At 48.5% G+C, this 17,500-nt stretch overlaps 1 protein-coding gene across 6 annotated transcripts in view; it reads left to right on the top strand.

The window, feature by feature from the left end:
* LOC110513868 (ELKS/Rab6-interacting/CAST family member 1) overlaps positions 1-17,500 on the top strand; it is a 541,524-nt gene that overhangs the window by 189,613 nt on the left and 334,411 nt on the right. For all 6 annotated transcript variants that reach the window (XR_016490094.1, XR_016490093.1, XM_090213395.1 and 3 more), the window contains one exon: positions 5,539-5,732. Coding sequence is in view for 4 of the 6 variants with exons in the window: in XM_090213395.1 (XP_090069521.1) it covers positions 5,539-5,732 (194 nt within the window). In the remaining 2 variants the exon portion in view is untranslated. The remainder of the gene's footprint in view (positions 1-5,538; positions 5,733-17,500) is intronic.

Here is a 17,500-nt window from a genome sequence, read left to right as displayed (position 1 = left end):
GTGTCTGTATGGCCCTGGTAGATACCACTATAGTCATCCATCTCACCTCATCCCCTCCAGTGTCTGTATGGACCTGGTAGATACCACTATAGTCATCCATCTCACCTCATCCCCTCCAGTGTCCGTATGGACCTGGTAGATACCACTATAGTCATCCATCTCACCTCATCCCCTCCAGTGTCCGTATGGACCTGGTAGATACCACTAGTTTCTAGTGTCCTCGACTAATAGTCGTGTTAGTTAATGGTTATTTTAATGTTTATTTATTTTACCACAGCTGTCTTTTTGTTTATGTTTACTCATTAGGTGACACGCATGCTGGCACACACACACACACACACACACACACACACACACACACACACTGGCTCGTCTCTCAGTCCTCCCCCGCGGGCAACATGGTGCTGGCGGTTTCCGTGGAAACCTGTCCAGCCCTGTCATTGGTTCAGCCCCAACCCTAGACATCTAAATATCTGAGTAAAGGTTTTAAGTGTTATATCTAATAACATCCCAATGACATTCAGAGACTGGTCTGGTTGGATGGATAACATTCAGAGACTGGTCTGGTTGGATGGATAACATTCAGAGACTGGTCTGGTTGGATGGATAACATTCAGAGACTGGTCTGGTTGGATGGAAACATTCAGACACTGGTCTGAGTAGAAAGGCCAGACCAGAGACTTTAGAGACCAAGGGGAAGATAGTTTGGCCTGACTGTGTTGAGGCCAGACAGAGGAAGCTGTATTCTGTCTGATTGACCTGACTGACCTGACTGATCTATCGGACTGACCTGACTGATCTATATGACTGATCTATCTGACTGACCTGACTGATCTACCCGACTGACCTGACTGATTTTTCTGACTGACCTGACTGATCTATCTGACTGACCTGACTGATCTATCTGACTGACCTGACTGATCTATCTGACTGACTGATCTATCTGACTGACCTGACTGATCTATCTGACTGACCTGACTGATCTATATGACTGATCTAGCTGACTGACCTGACTGATCTACCCGACTGACCTGACTGATCTTTCTGACTGACCTGACTGATCTACCTGACTGACCTGACTGATCTACCTGACTGACCTGACTGATCTATATGACTGATCTATATGATTGACCTAGCTGATCTATCTGACTGACCTGACTGACCTGACTTCTCTATATGATTTACCTAGTTGATCAATCTGACTGACCCGACTGACTTGACTGATCTACCTGACTGACTTGACTGATATATCTGACTGATCTGGCTGACCTGACTGATCTATCTGACTGATCTATCTGACTGATCTATATGACTGATCTGGCTGACCTGACTGATCTATCTGACTGACCTGACTGATCTATATGACTGATCTGGCTGATCTATCTGACTGATCTATATGGTTGACCTGACTGAAATATCTGACTGATCTATCTGACTGATCTATCTGGCTGACCTGACTGATCTATCTGACTGACCTATCTGACTGACCTGACTGACCTGACTGACCTGACTGATCTACCCGACTGACCTGACTGACCTGACGGATCTACCTGACTGACCTGACGGATCTACCTGACTGACCCGACTGACCTGACTGATCTACCCGACTGACCTGACTGACCTGACGGATCTACCTGACTGACCTGACTGATCTTTATGACTGATCTATATGATTGACCTAGCTGATCTATCTGACTGACCTGACTGACCTGACTTCTCTATATAATTTATCTAGCTGATCTATCTGACTGACCCGACTGACTTGACTGATCTACCTGACTGACTTGACTGATATATCTGACTGATCTGGCTGACCTGACTGATCTATCTGACTGACCTGACTGATCTATCTGACTGATCTATATGACCGATCTGACTGACCTGACTGATCTATCTGACTGATCTATATGATTGACCTGGCTGAAATATCTGGCTGACCTGACTGATCTACCTGACTGACCTGACTGATCTATCTGACTGATCTATATGGTTGACCTGACTGAAATATCTGACTGATCTATCTGACTGACATATCTGACTGACCTGACTGATCTACCTGACTGACCTGACTGACCTGACTCACCTGACGGATCTACCTGACTGACCTGACTGACCTGACGGATCTACCCGACTGACCTGACGGATCTACCTGACTGACCCGACTGACCTGACTGATCTACCCGACTGACCTGACTGACCTGACGGATCTACCTGACTGACCTGACTGATCTATCTGACTGATCTATATGATTGACCTGGCTGAAATATCTGACTGACCTGACTGATCTATCTGCCTGATCTATCTGGCTGACCTAACTGATCTATCTGACTGACCTGACTGATCTATCTGCCTGATCTATCTGACTGACCTGACTGATCTACCTGACTGACCTGACTGATCTACCCGATTGACCTGACTGACGGATCTACCTGACTGACCTGACTGACCTGACGGATCTACCTGACTGACCTGATGGATCTACCTGACTGACCCGACTGACCTGACTGATCTACCCGACTGACCTGACTGATCTTTCTGACTGACCTGACTGATCTTTCTGACTGACCTGACTGATCTTTCTGACTGACCTGACTGACTATATGATTGACCTAGCTGATCTATCTGACTGACCCGACTGACCTGACTGACCTGACTGATCTACCGACTGACCTGACTGACCTGACTGATCTACCTGACTGACCTGACTGACCTATCTGACTGACCTGCCTGATCTTTCTGACTGACCTGACTGACTATATGATTGACCTAGCTGATCTATCTGACTGACCTGACTGACCTTACTGATCTACCCGACTGACCTGACTGACCTGACTGATCTACCAGACTGACCTGGCTGAAATATCTGACTGACCTGACTGATCTACCAGACTGACCTGACGGATCTGTGGTGTAGCTGTATTCCCAGCTCCATATCTAAGAGGCTGTCTCTCTCTCTCTCTCTTCTCTCACCCCTCCATATCTAAGAGGCTGTCTCTCTCTCTCTTCTCTCACCCCTCCATATCTAAGAGGCTGTCTCTCTCTCTCTCTCTCTTCTCTCACCCCTCCATATCTAAGAGGCTCTCTCTCTCTTCTCTCACCCCTCCATATCTAAGAGACTGTCTCTCTCTCTCTCTCTTCTCTCACCCCTCCATATCTAAGAGGCTGTCTCTCTCTCTCTTCTCTCACCCCTCCATATCTAAGAGGCTGTCTCTCTCTCTCTCTCTCTTCTCTCACCCCTCCATGCCCTTGTCTGCAGTAGTCATAACACCACTTTTATTCTAGACATTACTGTGGACTGATTCACCCTGTCCTCCAGACTGACTCCGTTCACTGTGAGGGGAAATTGACTTAATGATTTCACATTAGACTGACCAGTTCAGTTTAAACTAAAGCCTGTAGTGTCTAAACTTAGGCCAGTAGACATTAATGGGACTTGAATAAATGGGATAGAGTATGTGGAGACACGCTTAGATGCTTAGACAGGCAGATTTATGTGGAGTACATACAGACACACACACACACACACACACACATACACACACACACACACACACACACACACACACACACACACACACACACATACACACACACACACACACACACACACACACACACAGACACACACACACATTAGAGACCGTAGTCATTTTCCCCAGTCCTTTTCTCTTCAGTGTGTGTCCCAGCCCTGGTCTGATGTCACAGGGTTAGCTGAGGTTGTGGCAGCATGTGGAACACACTCAACAGTGCTGGGACTGTCACTAAGTCCTCCATGACACGGCCCTGTCCCCTAGCCAGCCTCTTGGTCTGGGACTGGACACCACAGACAGCTAACCCTGAGGGCCCAAGACATGGGACATTAACCAGCCCAAGTCAGCTTAGCCAGCTTCTTCTCTGTCCCCTAGACAGCCCCCTAACCAGCCCCGTACACCCAGCCTCTTCTCTGCCCCCTAGACAGCCCCCTAACCAGCCCCATACACCCAGCCTCTTCTCTTCCCCCTAGACATCCCCCTAACCAGCCCCCTAACCAGCCCCGTACACCCAGCCTCTTCTCTGACCCCTAGACAGCCCCCTAACCAGCCCCATACACCCAGCCTCTTCCTCTCCTACTGGGCCTTGACGTCACAGACAGCTAACCTCTGGGAAGGCAGGGGAGGGGGAGGGTAGCCAGCTCAGCTGGGTCTTACGTGTGTACCCCTTGTTCTCACCCCTCACCCCCTCTATTCCGCCTGTATTCCCCCTCTAATTCCCCCTCTATACCCCCTCTATTCCCCCTCTAATTCCCCCTCTATACCCCCTCTATTCCCCCTCTAATTCCCCCTCTATACCCCCTCTATTCCCCCTCTATTCCCCCTCTATACCCCCTCTATACCCCCTCTATTCCCCCTATATTCCCCCTATATACCCCCTCTATACCCCCTCTATTCCCCCTCTATACCCCCTCGATTAACCCCTCTATACCCCCTCTATTCCCTCATCACCTCTCCCATGATTAGAGCAGGTGCCTGGCTGTCGTGAGCTGTGTGTGTGTCTCCGTTCAACCCCACCTTAGCACGGTTTGTATCTGTTGGGTTTGGGCGTGGCCTGTGGGCGTGGCCTGTGGGCGTGGCCTGCATGGAACTGAAATTAGGAGAAGAAAGAGAAACATACATAAAGTTGGAGGCGTGGCCCTCCCTGTCCTCAGGTCAGTGTTGTAGGCGTGGCCCCCCCTGTCCTCAGGTCAGTGTTGTAGGCGTGGCCCTCCTGTCCTCAGGTCAGTGTTGGAAGCGTGGCCCTCCCTGTCCTCAGGTCAGTGTTGGAGGCGTGGCACTCCCTGTCCTCAGGTCAGTGTTGGAGGCGTGGCACTCCCTGTCCTCAGGTCAGTGTTGGAGGTGTGGCCCTCCCTGTCCTCAGGTCAGTGTTGGAGGCGTGGCCCTCCTGTCCTCAGGTCAGTGTTGGAGGCGTGGCCCTCCCTGTCCTCAGGTCAGTGTTGGAGGCGTGGCTCTCCCTGTCCTCAGGTCAGTGTTGGAGGCGTGGCCCTCCCTGTCCTCAGGTCAGTGTTGGAGGCGTGGCACTCCCTGTCCTCAGGTCAGTGTTGGAGGCGTGGCCCTCCCTGTCCTCAGGTCAGTGTTGGAGGCGTGGCACTCCCTGTCCTCGGGTCAGTGTTGGAGGCATGGCCCTCCCTGTCCTCGGGTCAGTGTTGGAGGCATGGCCCTCCCTGTCCTCGGGTCAGTGTTGGAGGCGTGGCCCTCCCTGTCCTCAGGTCAGTGTTGGAGGCGTGGCACTCCCTGTCCTCAGGTCAGTGTTGGAGGCGTGGCTCTCCCTGTCCTCAGGTCAGTGTTGGAGGCATGGCCCTCCCTGTCCTCAGGTCAGTGTTGGAGGCCTTAGAGCTGCTTCCAACTAACACAGAGGAGGGAGGTAGGACAGGTCTGAGAACAGCTGTATAGGGCTTAGGCCTCAGGGCAAAATCCAAACTTGCGTGATGTCGCACTACCAGTGACCATGCACTCTTATTGTGACCTCTAACCACTGACCTCTGACCCCTGTCCTCTGTCCAGGCCCAGAATGCCATGCTGGAGGCCCAGGCCAACACGGAGCTGTCAGAACGCATCGTTACTCTGGAACAGGAAGTGACTCGGCACAGAGAGGATTCTGGGAAGGCCCAGGTGGAGGTGGACCGATTGCTGGAGATCCTCAGAGAGATGGAGAATGAGAAAAACGACAAGGACAAGAAAATCAATGAACTGGAGAAGTAAGAGTGTGTGTTCTCTACAATAATATATAACTCCTGTCTGTCTGTCTGTCTGTCTGTCTGTCTGTCTGTCTGTCTGTCTGTCTGTCTGTCTGTCTATATCTATCTATCTGGCTTTCTGTCTCTGTCTGTCTATCTATCTATCTATCTATCTGGCTTTCTGTCTCTGTCTGTCTGTCTATCTATCTATCTTGCTTTCTGTTTGCCTGTCTGTCTATCTATCTATCTGGCTTTCTGTTTGCCTGTCTGTCTCTGTCTGTCTGTCTGTCTGTCTGTCTGTCTGTCTGTCTGTCTGTCTGTCTGTCTGTCTGTCTGTCTGTCTGTCTGTCTGTGTTCCAGTATGTATGTTCATCTATTGTGTTCTTTGTAAACTCTTACGGTTCCTCCATCTCAGTCCTTCACCCCTGTCTGTTTTAACTACTGGCAGTACTGTAGACGTGTGTCCTCATGCTATAGTGCTCTTTGTGAATGTGTGTGTGTGTGTGTGTGTGTGTGTGTGTGTGTGTGTACGTGTCTGTGTACCATTATGTCTGTATCCGCCTGGGTCTCAGACGGCCGGCCCTGCCCTCGCTCCCACCTGTGGCGTTCCCATGAGCCTCAGCAGGTGTCGACCTCTGTGACCTCTGGCTCTCAGCCAATGGCAGGGCTAGTTTCGGACTGTCATGGTCACAATCACTCCAGCGTTATAAATCACATAAACACGCCCCTATACTCCATTATAAATCACCTAAACACTCCCCTATACTCCATTATAAATCACCTAAACACTCCCCTATACTCCATTATAAATCACCTAAACACTCCCCTATACTCCATTATAAATCACCTAAACACTCCCCTATACTCCATTATAAATCACCTAAACACTCCCCTATACTCCATTATAAATCACCTAAACACCCCCCTATACTCCATTATAAATCACCTAAACACTCCCCTATACTCCATTATAAATCACCTAAACACCCCCCTATACTCCATTATAAATCACCTAAACACCCCCATATACTCCATTATAAATCACATAAACACCCCCCTATACTCCATTATAAATCACCTAAACACCCCCATATACTCCATTATAAATCACATAAACACCCCCCTATACTCCATTATAAATCACCTAAACACTCCCCTATACTCCATTATAAATCACCTAAACACTCCCCTATACTCCATTATAAATCACCTAAACACTCCCCTATACTCCATTATAAATCACCTAAACACTCCCCTATACTCCATTATAAACTGGGTGGTTCGAGCCCTGAATGCTGATTGGCTGACAGTCATGGTATATCAGACCGTATACTACGGGTATGACAACATTTTTATTTTTACTGCTCTAATTACGTTGGTAACCAGTTTATAATATCAATAAGGCACCTCGGGGGTTTGTGGTACATGGCCAATATACCACGGCTAAGGGCTGTTTCCAGGCACTCCGCGTTGTGTCGTGGTAAGAACAGCCATTAGCCGTGGTGTATTGGCCATATAGCACAGCTCCTCGTGCCTCATTGCTTCATTCTAGCACCATGCACCAGGTTTACTCTAAGGGTTTACTCTAAGGGTTTACTCTAAGGGTTTACTCCTAAGGGTTTACTCCTAAGGGTTTACTCCTAAGGGTTTACTCTAAGGGTTTACTCTAAGGGTTTACTCTAAGGGTTTACTCCTAAGGGTTTACTCTAAGGGTTTACTCTAAGGGTTTACTCTAAGGGTTTACTCTAAGGGTTTACTCCTAAGGGTTTACTCTAAGGGTTTACTCTAAGGGTTTACTCTAAGGGTTTACTCCTAAGGGTTTACTCCTAAGGGTTTACTCTAAGGGTTTACTCTAAGGGTTTACTCCTAAGGGTTTACTCTAAGGGTTTACTCTAAGGGTTTACTCTAAGGGTTTACTCTAAGGGTTTACTCTTGGCCCCTGAAGCCAGATTAGCCAACCCCTCACACGTTCACTACACCTCCTACTCGGCTCCATTGTTTTAGTGCCTTGATGATGCTTTTCCCCTGGTGGTATAGTGAGTTACAGCTTATGGTAATGGAGGCTGTTGTGTACGGTGGCCTGTAGGGATCATGTTGTCAGTGGAGTGTAGATGTGGGTGGAACTCCTGGTACTCTGATCAATGTGTATCAGCACCTCTTTATTCAACACAGCTCTCACACAGCCTCCACCCCACTTAGCATGCAGGAGAGACTGACTATTCAACACAGCCTCCACCCCACTTAGCATGCAGGAGAGACTGACTATTCAACACAGCCTCCACCCACTTAGCATGCAGGAGAGACTGACTATTCAACACAGCCTCCACCCCACTTAGCATGCAGGAGAGACTGACTATTCAACACAGCCTCCACCCCACTTAGCATGCAGGAGAGACTGACTATTCAACACAGCCTCCACCCCACTTAGCATGCAGGAGAGGCTGACTGGCAAGGGCACAATTGTTGTGTCTGTCTGTCTGCATGTCTGTTTAATTTCCTAGTCTGAGTTTGTGTCTGTATATACAACTGTCTGAGTGTGTATGTCTTTGAGTATGTGTCTGTGTGTGTCTCTCTCTGTGTGTGTGTGTGCATCTGTCTCTATAACTGTCTGTGTGTGTGTATCTCTGTGTGTATCTCTGTGTGTGTCTCTGTGTCTGTGTGTGTCTGTCTCTATAACTGTGTGTGTGTGTGTGTGTGTGTGTTTGTGTGTGTGTGTGCGTGTGTGCGTGTGTGCGTGTGTATCTCTGTGTGTGTGTGTGTGTGCATGTGTATCTCTGTGTGTGTCTCTCTGTGTCTGTGTGTGTCTGTCTCTATAACTGTGTGTGTGTGTGTGTGTGTGTGTGTGTGTGTGTGTGTGTGTGTGTGTGTGTGTGTGTGTGTGTGTGTGTGTGTCTGTGTCTGTGTGTCTGTATATACAGCTGTCTGAGTGTGTTTTAGTCCACGTGGACTAATTGGTGATAATTAATTGTAGGCTACTTTAGGATTTCTTCCATCTTTGTCTCTGTATAAATACATCAAATAATGAATAATGCAGCACTTCAAAACAGCCTTTATGCTGTGTGTGTGTGTGTGTGTGTGTGTGTCTGTCTCTATAACTGTGTGTGTGTGTGTGTGTGTGTGTGTGTGTGTGTGTGTGTGTGTGTGTGTGTGTGTGTGTGTGTTGTGTGTGTCATTAGGGGGTGTGAACTGACGTCTGGAACTAAATCTGAACGAGCCGAGCTTTTCCTCTGGGCCATTAATGCAGGCACTTTGTCTGCCTCCCAAATGGCTCCCTATTCCCTACCTAGTGCACTACTTTCAACCAGAATCCTACCTAGTGCACTACTTTCAACCAGAATCCTACGTAGTGCTCTACTTTCAACCAGAATCCTACGTAGTGCACTACTTTCAACCAGAATCCTACATAGTGCACTACTTTCAATCAGAATCCTACATAGTACACTACTTTCAACCAGAATCCTACGTAGTGCACTACTTTCAATCAGAATCCTACATAGTGCACTACTTTCAACCAGAATCCTACATAGTGCACTACTTTCAACAAGAATCCTACGTAGTGCACTACTTTCAACCAGAACCCTACATAGCGCACTACTTTCAACCAGAATCCTTCGTAGTGCACTACTTTCAACCAGAACCATACATAGTGCACTACTTTCAATCAGAATCCTACATAGTGCACTACTTTCAACCAGAATCCTACATAGTGCACTACTTTCAACCAGAACCCTACGTAGTGCACTACTTTCAACCAGAATCCTACGTAGTGCACTACTTTCAATCAGAATCCATAGCACTATATAGGGACAAAGGTGTCACCTGAGATGCATGACTGACCCCAGATCTCTGTAGCCTTACTGGGTCCTGCTTTCACACCAGACAGACAGACACCCTGCCTCCCTCTCTACAATGAACAGCTAAATCACATGACAAGTTGTGTTTAGCTGCACCTGCTCTGTTCTGTGCCAAGAGTCAGTGGAACATGTAGAATGTGGTTCCAGGTGTGTTAGGGGGAGGAGGGGGTGTGTGAGGGGGGGGGGGGGGGGGGGGCTATTGAACAGCATGAGTGGGTCTCTGGCTGTGCTGCTGTCCCTCTCTCATTAAAAACATTAGGAGGCATCCACTCTCTCTCTCGCTCTCTTTCTCTCTCTCTGTCTCTCTCTCAGCTGTGTGTGTGTGTGTGCCTGCATGTTTTCCGGAAGCTTCCACTGGAGAGGATAGTGGGGGGTGAGGGCGCTCTCTCACCCCTTTGACCCCGGGCAGAAACCAGTGGGCACGTCAGCCAGGCCCCCTGCAGTATGTCTCTGTCAGAACCATGCTCACAACTGACGGCTGCTTGGCACAGTCACAACATCACGCAAGCATTCACACACACACATTCTGCTCCCTGCCAACCAACAGTGGTGGCTTCTGGCCAGAGCAGGGCAGGAGAGCACAGAGAGGGGCAGAGGTCGGGTACGTGACTGCTATACTAAGAGAAGAGAGGGAAACTGGTCGAGGAAGAGAGAAGTTAGAGAGTGTGGAACAGGAGAGGAGAAAGAGAAGTGACTTGGTGGAGGAAAAACTGTCTGTTACTTCCTTCACCAGCCTGTCTGTTACTTCCTTCACCAGCCTGTCTGTTACCTCCTTCACCAGCCTGTCTGTTACCTCCTTCACCAGCCTGTCTGTTACCTCCTTCACCAGCCTGTCTGTTACCTCTTTCACCAGCCTGTCTGTTACCTCCTTCACCAGCCTGTCTGTTACCTCCTTCACCAGCCTGTCTGTTACCTCCTTCACCAGCCTGTCTGTTACCTCCTTCACCAGCCTGTCTGTTACCTCCTTCACCAGCCTGTCTGTTATCTCCTTCACCAGCCTGTCTGTTACCCCCTTCACCAGCCTGTCTGTTACCTCCTTCACCAGCCTGTCTGTTATCTCCTTCACCAGCCTGTCTGTTACCTCCTTCACCAGCCTGTCTGTTACCTCCTTCACCAGCCTGTCTGTTACCTCCTTCACCAGCCTGTCTGTTACCTCCTTCACCAGCATGTCTGTTCTATTCCAGTTCTATTCCATATGTTGTATATTTCTAGACACCTGTCAGTTTCGGCCAGAATGAAGCCATCACCATGTTCTCCCACCTCTCTACATCAGGTCCAGAAGGACATCTGACAGCCATTGACAGAGACAGGGACACACTGAATCCCTGTCTCTACATCAGGTCCAGAAGGACATCTGATAGCCATTGACAGAGACAGAGACACACTGAATCCCTGTCTCTACATCAGGTCCAGAAGGACATCTGACAGCCATTGACCGAGACAGAGACAGAGACACACTGAGGGAGGGAGGGAGGGAGGGAGAGGGAGGGAGGGAGGGAGGTAGAGGGAGGGAGGGAGGGAGATAGGGAGGGAGATAGGGAGGGAGAGGGCGAGGGAGCGAGAGAGGGAGTGAGAGAGGGAGGGGGAGGGAGGGAGGGAGAGAGGGAGGGAGAGAGGGAGAGGGAGGGAGGGAGGGAGGGATAGAGGGAGGGAGAGAGGGACCTCACTGCTGCCCCCGTCAGGTGAAACTAAGTGTCGGTCTGCTGTTCAATGCTGTCTGTCTGTCTGTCTGTCTGTCTGTCTGGCTGGCTGGCTGTCTGTCTGTCTGTCTGTCTATCTTCCGGTCTGTCTGTCTGTCTGTCTGTCTGTCTGTCTGTCTGTCTGTCTGTCTGTCTGTCTGTCTGTCTATCTGTCTGTCTGTCTGTCTGTCTGTCTGTCTGTCTGTCTGTCTGTCTGTCTGTCTGTCTGTCTGTCTGTCTGTCTGTCTCATCCTTTTTCACTTCCTCTCTCTCTCTTCTTCTCTCTTTCTATCTAGTCTTTGTGCTCTAAATGCTGATGTCCCGTCTGTAGCACGTCACAGTAGAACTCCAAGTAGAACCTCTTTTAGAATGTTAGTTCCTGCTTACTAACCAAGCTCTCTGTGTGTGTTTTCTCTCCTCGCCTCCCTCCTTCTCTCTCTCATGTTCTCTCCTCGCCTCCCTCCTTCTCTCTCTCTCATGTTCTCTCCTCGCCTCCCTCCTTCTCTCTCTCTCATGTTCTCTCCTCGCCTCCCTCCTTCTCTCTCTCTCTCATGTTCTCGCCTCCCTCCTTCTCTCTCTCTCATGTTCTCTCCTCGCCTCCCTCCTTCTCTCCCTCTCATGTTCTCTCCTCGCCTCCCTCCTTCTCTCTCTCTCTCATGTTCTCGCCTCCCTCCTTCTCTCTCTCTCATGTTCTCTCCTCGCCTCCCTCCTTCTCTCTCTCTCATGTTCTCTCCTCGCCTCCCTCCTTCTCTCCCTCTCATGTTCTCTCCTCGCCTCCCTCCTTCTCTCTCTCTCATGTTCTCTCCTCGCCTCCCTCCTTCTCTCTCTCTCATGTTCTCTCCTCGCCTCCCTCCTTCTCTCCCTCTCATGCTCTCTCCTCGCCTCCCTCCTTCTCTCTCTCTCATGTTCTCTCCTCGCCTCCCTCCTTCTCTCCCTCTCATGTTCTCTCCTCGCCTCCCTCCTTCTCTCTCTCTCATGTTCTCTCCTCGCCTCCCTCCTTCTCTCCCTCTCATGTTCTCTCCTCGCCTCCCTCCTTCTCTCTCTCTCATGTTCTCGCCTCCCTCCTTCTCTCCCTCTCATGTTCTCTCCTCGCCTCCCTCCTTCTCTCCCTCTCATGTTCTCTCCTCGCCTCCCTCCTTCTCTCTCTCTCATGTTCTCTCCTCCCTCCTTCTCTCCCTCTCATGTTCTCTCCTCGCCTCCCTCCTTCTCTCTCTCTCATGTTCTCTCCTCGCCTCCCTCCTTCTCTCCCTCTCATGTTCTCTCCTCGCCTCCCTCCTTCTCTCTCTCTCATGTTCTCTCCTCGCCTCCCTCCTTCTCTCTCTCTCATGTTCTCTCCTCGCCTCCCTCCTTCTCTCTCTCTCATGTTCTCTCCTCGCCTCCCTCCTTCTCTCCCTCTCATGTTCTCTCCTCGCCTCCCTCCTTCTCTCTCTCTCATGTTCTCTCCTCGCCTCCCTCCTTCTCTCCCTCTCATGTTCTCTCCTCGCCTCCCTCCTTCTCTCTCTCTCATGTTCTCTCCTCGCCTCCCTCCTTCTCTCTCTCTCATGTTCTCGCCTCCCTCCTTCTCTCTCTCTCATGTTCTCTCCTTCTCTTCTATATGTGCCCTGGAACGCTGCTCTCTTCTCTACAGTTTTGCTTCAAGGTCAGTATTGCTTATCTGTCCCCTTTCCTTCCATTTCTCCTCTGACCTGCTGTTGTTGTGAAAATGGGCTGGATGGTTCTGGTGGGATACAGAGGATCTCCACTACGGCCTATTTATTGCCTTTACCTCCCTTATCTTACCTTATTTGCACACACGGTATATAGCCTTTCTACTGTATTATTGACTGTATGTTTGTTTACTCCATGTGTAACTCTGTGTTGTTGTTTGTGTTGCACTGCTTTGCTTTATCTTGGCCAGGTAGCAGTTGTAAATGAGAACTTGTTCTCAACTGGCCTACCTGGTTAAATAAAGGTGTTCTCAACTGGCCGACCTGGTTAAATAAAGGTGTTCTCAACTGGCCGACCTGGTTAAATAAAGGTGTTCTCAACTGGCCGACCTGGTTAAATAAAGGTGTTCTCAACTGGCCGACCTGGTTAAATAAAGGTGTTCTCAACTGGCCGACCTGGTTAAATAAAGGTGTTCTCAACTGGCCGACCTGGTTAAATAAAGGTGTTCTCAACTGGCCGACCTGGTTAAATAAAGGTGTTCTCAACTGGCCGACCTGGTTAAATAAAGGTGGAATAAAAAGTAAAATAAAAAAATCCTCAACAACATCATCGTAGAGATAATCAACCGTACATGTCACCGTTTTATAATGATAACCAGGGGAAAACCTGAAGACCAACAGGAAGAGATCTATCCCTCTTCTTCACTACCTCACATCTGAAGCCCTCGGGCATTCTGTCTGACTGGTATGATGAAACACAAGAACAACATGCTACAAACTTCTCTTCTGAACAGCTCCTCTATAGTGGGAGTGTTAATATCACTGAACAACTCCTCTCTAGTGGGAGTGTTAATATCACTGAACAGCTCCTCTCTAGTGGGAGTGTTAATATCACTGAACAACTCCTCTGTAGTGGGAGTGTTAATATCACTGAACAACTCCTCTCTAGTGGGAGTGTTAATATCACTGAACAACTCCTCTCTAGTGGGAGTGTTAATATCACTGAACAACTCCTCTCTAGTGGGAGTGTTAATATCACTGAACAGCTCCTCTCTAGTGGGAGTGTTAATATCACTGAACAGGTCTGTAGTGGGAGTGTTAATATCACTGAACAGCTCCTCTCTAGTGGGAGTGTTAATATCACTGAACAGCTCCTCTCTAGTGGGAGTGTTAATATCACTGAACAACTCCTCTCTAGTGGGAGTGTTAATATCACTGAACAACTCCTCTCTAGTGGGAGTGTTAATATCACTGAACAACTCCTCTCTAGTGGGAGTGTTAATATCACTGAACAACTCCTCTCTAGTGGGAGTGTTAATATCACTGAACAACTCCTCTCTAGTGGGAGTGTTAATATCACTGAACAGCTCCTCTCTAGTGGGAGTGTTAATATCACTGAACAACTCCTCTGTAGTGGGAGTGTTAATATCACTGAACAACTCCTCTCTAGTGGGAGTGTTAATATCACTGAACAACTCCTCTCTAGTGGGAGTGTTAATATCACTGAACAACTCCTCTCTAGTGGGAGTGTTAATATCACTGAACAACTCCTCTCTAGTGGGAGTGTTAATATCACTGAACAACTCCTCTGTAGTGGGAGTGTTAATATCACTGAACAACTCCTCTCTAGTGGGAGTGTTAATATCACTGAACAGCTCCTCTCTAGTGGGAGTGTTAATATCACTGAACAGCTCCTCTCTAGTGGGAGTGTTAATATCACTGAACAGCTCCTATCTAGTGGGAGTGTTAATATCACTGAACAACTCCTCTCTAGTGGGAGTGTTAATATCACTGAACAACTCCTCTCTAGTGGGAGTGTTAATATCACTGAACAACTCCTCTCTAGTGGGAGTGTTAATATCACTGAACAGCTCCTCTCTAGTGGGAGTGTTAATATCACTGAACAGGTCTGTAGTGGGAGTGTTAATATCACTGAACAACTCCTCTGTAGTGGGAGTGTTAATATCACTGAACAGCTCCTCTCTAGTGGGAGTGTTAATATCACTGAACAGCTCCTCTCTAGTGGGAGTGTTAATATCACTGAACAACTCCTCTAAGTGGGAGTGTTAATATCACTGAACAACTCCTCTCTAGTGGGAGTGTTAATATCACTGAACAACTCCTCTAAGTGGGAGTGTTAATATCACTGAACAACTCCTCTCTAGTGGGAGTGTTAATATCACTGAACAACTCCTCTGTAGTGGGAGTGTTAATATCACTGAACAACTCCTCTCTAGTGGGAGTGTTAATATCACTGAACAACTCCTCTCTAGTGGGAGTGTTAATATCACTGAACAGCTCCTCTCTAGTGGGAGTGTTAATATCACTGAACAGCTCCTCTCTAGTGGGAGTGTTAATATCACTGAACAACTCCTCTCTAGTGGGAGTGTTAATATCACTGAACAACTCCTCTCTAGTGGGAGTGTTAATATCACTGAACAACTCCTCTCTAGTGGGAGTGTTAATATCACTGAACAACTCCTCTCTAGTGGGAGTGTTAATATCACTGAACAGCTCCTCTCTAGTGGGAGTGTTAATATCACTGAACAGGTCTGTAGTGGGAGTGTTAATATCACTGAACAGCTCCTCTCTAGTGGGAGTGTTAATATCACTGAACAACTCCTCTCTAGTGGGAGTGTTAATATCACTGAACAGCTCTGTAGTGGGAGTGTTATTATCACTGAACAACTCCTCTCTAGTGGGAGTGTTAATATCACTGAACAACTCCTCTGTAGTGGGAGTGTTAATATCACTGAACAGCTCCTCTCTAGTGGGAGTGTTAATATCACTGAACAACTCCTCTCTAGTGGGAGTGTTAATATCACTGAACAACTCCTCTCTAGTGGGAGTGTTAATATCACTGAACAACTCCTCTCTAGTGGGAGTGTTAATATCACTGAACAACTCCTCTCTAGTGGGAGTGTTAATATCACTGAACAGGTCTGTAGTGGGAGTGTTAATATCACTGAACAACTCCTCTCTAGTGGGAGTGTTAATATCACTGAACAGCTCCTCTCTAGTGGGAGTGTTAATATCACTGAACAACTCCTCTCTAGTGGGAGTGTTAATATCACTGAACAACTCCTCTCTAGTGGGAGTGTTAATATCACTGAACAGGTCTGTAGTGGGAGTGTTAATGTAATGTTATATTATTACCTCAGCTGGTTATTATATTATTACCTCAGCTGGTTATTATATTATTACCTCAGCTGGTTATTATATTATTACCTCAGCTGGTTATTATATTATTACCTCAGCTGGTTATTATATTATTACCTCAGCTGGATTGAGGTCATATTATTATTGTTGCCTTTGTGACATGCTCCATCAGTCTGTCAGTGCTGGGGAGGGGAAGGCCATGTCTGCATCTGAAATGGCATTCTATTCCCTATGTAGTGCACTACTTTTGCCCAAGGCCCATGGGGTCCTATAAAGGTAATATAGTGCCATTTGGGAGACAGCTCATGTCTTTGTGGTTCCACAGTGATCCGGGGAGGTCTGTGTCTGTTTCCAGCCCCAGCCAAGGCTCACTGTAGGCAGCCTGGATCTGCTGAGCACGTCCCTGTCTCTGGATGTGGTGCAATCGTCGGTCGGGTCTTTTTCCGTTAGCCTTGGCTGGGGCAGAACATGTCGGCCTGGTCTGGTTGGTCTGAGGCTACACCGCCATGTGGTACCAGATTAGCCAGCCAGGGTAGGGGGTGTGTTGCCTTCCCACAACCCACCTCTTCGCTCCACCTCTGTCATAACATAGATGTTACTGTTACAGCCACTGCCTCTGAGAAACAGCAGACCCTGTCCACTCGTTAGAGGGCCGTGGTCCAAGCTCTGGCCCCAGCTCTCTGGCAATGTAGTGCATCGATCCCTGTAACCTATCCCATCTCCACCCTGGTTCACCCTTCCCTGGGCCTGAGAACACCCAGCTAACAACACACCATGGCTGGGTTCCTCTGTTTAGCCTCCCCCTTCCAGAGCTTTCTGTAGCATCCGTGCCAATGCTAACCGCTAACCACAACGCCACGGGTCGGATCGTACGAGTTCTGCCGTGTTGTCCAATCAGGCTTTAGTCTGCCTCAGCTGTGTGAGAATAGAACACTCCCGCGTGGACGAGGCGGGAAAGGAAATCAATGGAGGTGTCCCAAATAGCAGCCTCTTCCCTTCATAGTGCACTACGTTTAACTAGAACACTGTGGGCCATGGTCAAAAGGAGTGCACTACATAAGGATTAGAGTAGCAATTGGAACGCGTCGGTTCTTTCACCTCGGCCCCGGCACTCGAGCGTTCATCTTTACGACACCGACCGCTCCCTGGCAACGCTAGCTAAACGCCAACGCCAGGCCCAGCCAATGAGGCCAGTGTCAGCGTCCTGCTAGCCAATGTAAAGACCCCGGGTCGTAGAGAGGGGGGAAAGGAAAACAACCATCAACAATCTTCTGACTGACATTCTGGGGGAAGCGTGTGCCTGTGGCTTTAGCTGTAATGCTGGTCTTACTGCTGCGTCCCAAATTAAACCCTATGCCCAATGTAGTGCACTACTGTTGACCAGGGCCCGTAGGGTAGTGCACTATATAGGGAAAAGAGTGGTATTTTAGAATGAGGTTTGTCTTTGATGG

The sequence above is a fragment of the Oncorhynchus mykiss genome, chromosome 21 (genome assembly GCF_057628025.1).
Source record: "Oncorhynchus mykiss isolate SJ-2025 chromosome 21, ASM5762802v1, whole genome shotgun sequence".
Classification (NCBI taxonomy): domain Eukaryota; kingdom Metazoa; phylum Chordata; class Actinopteri; order Salmoniformes; family Salmonidae; genus Oncorhynchus; species Oncorhynchus mykiss.
The sequence above is the reverse complement of the archived record's forward strand: the minus strand, read 5'-3'. Positions and strand labels throughout refer to the sequence as shown.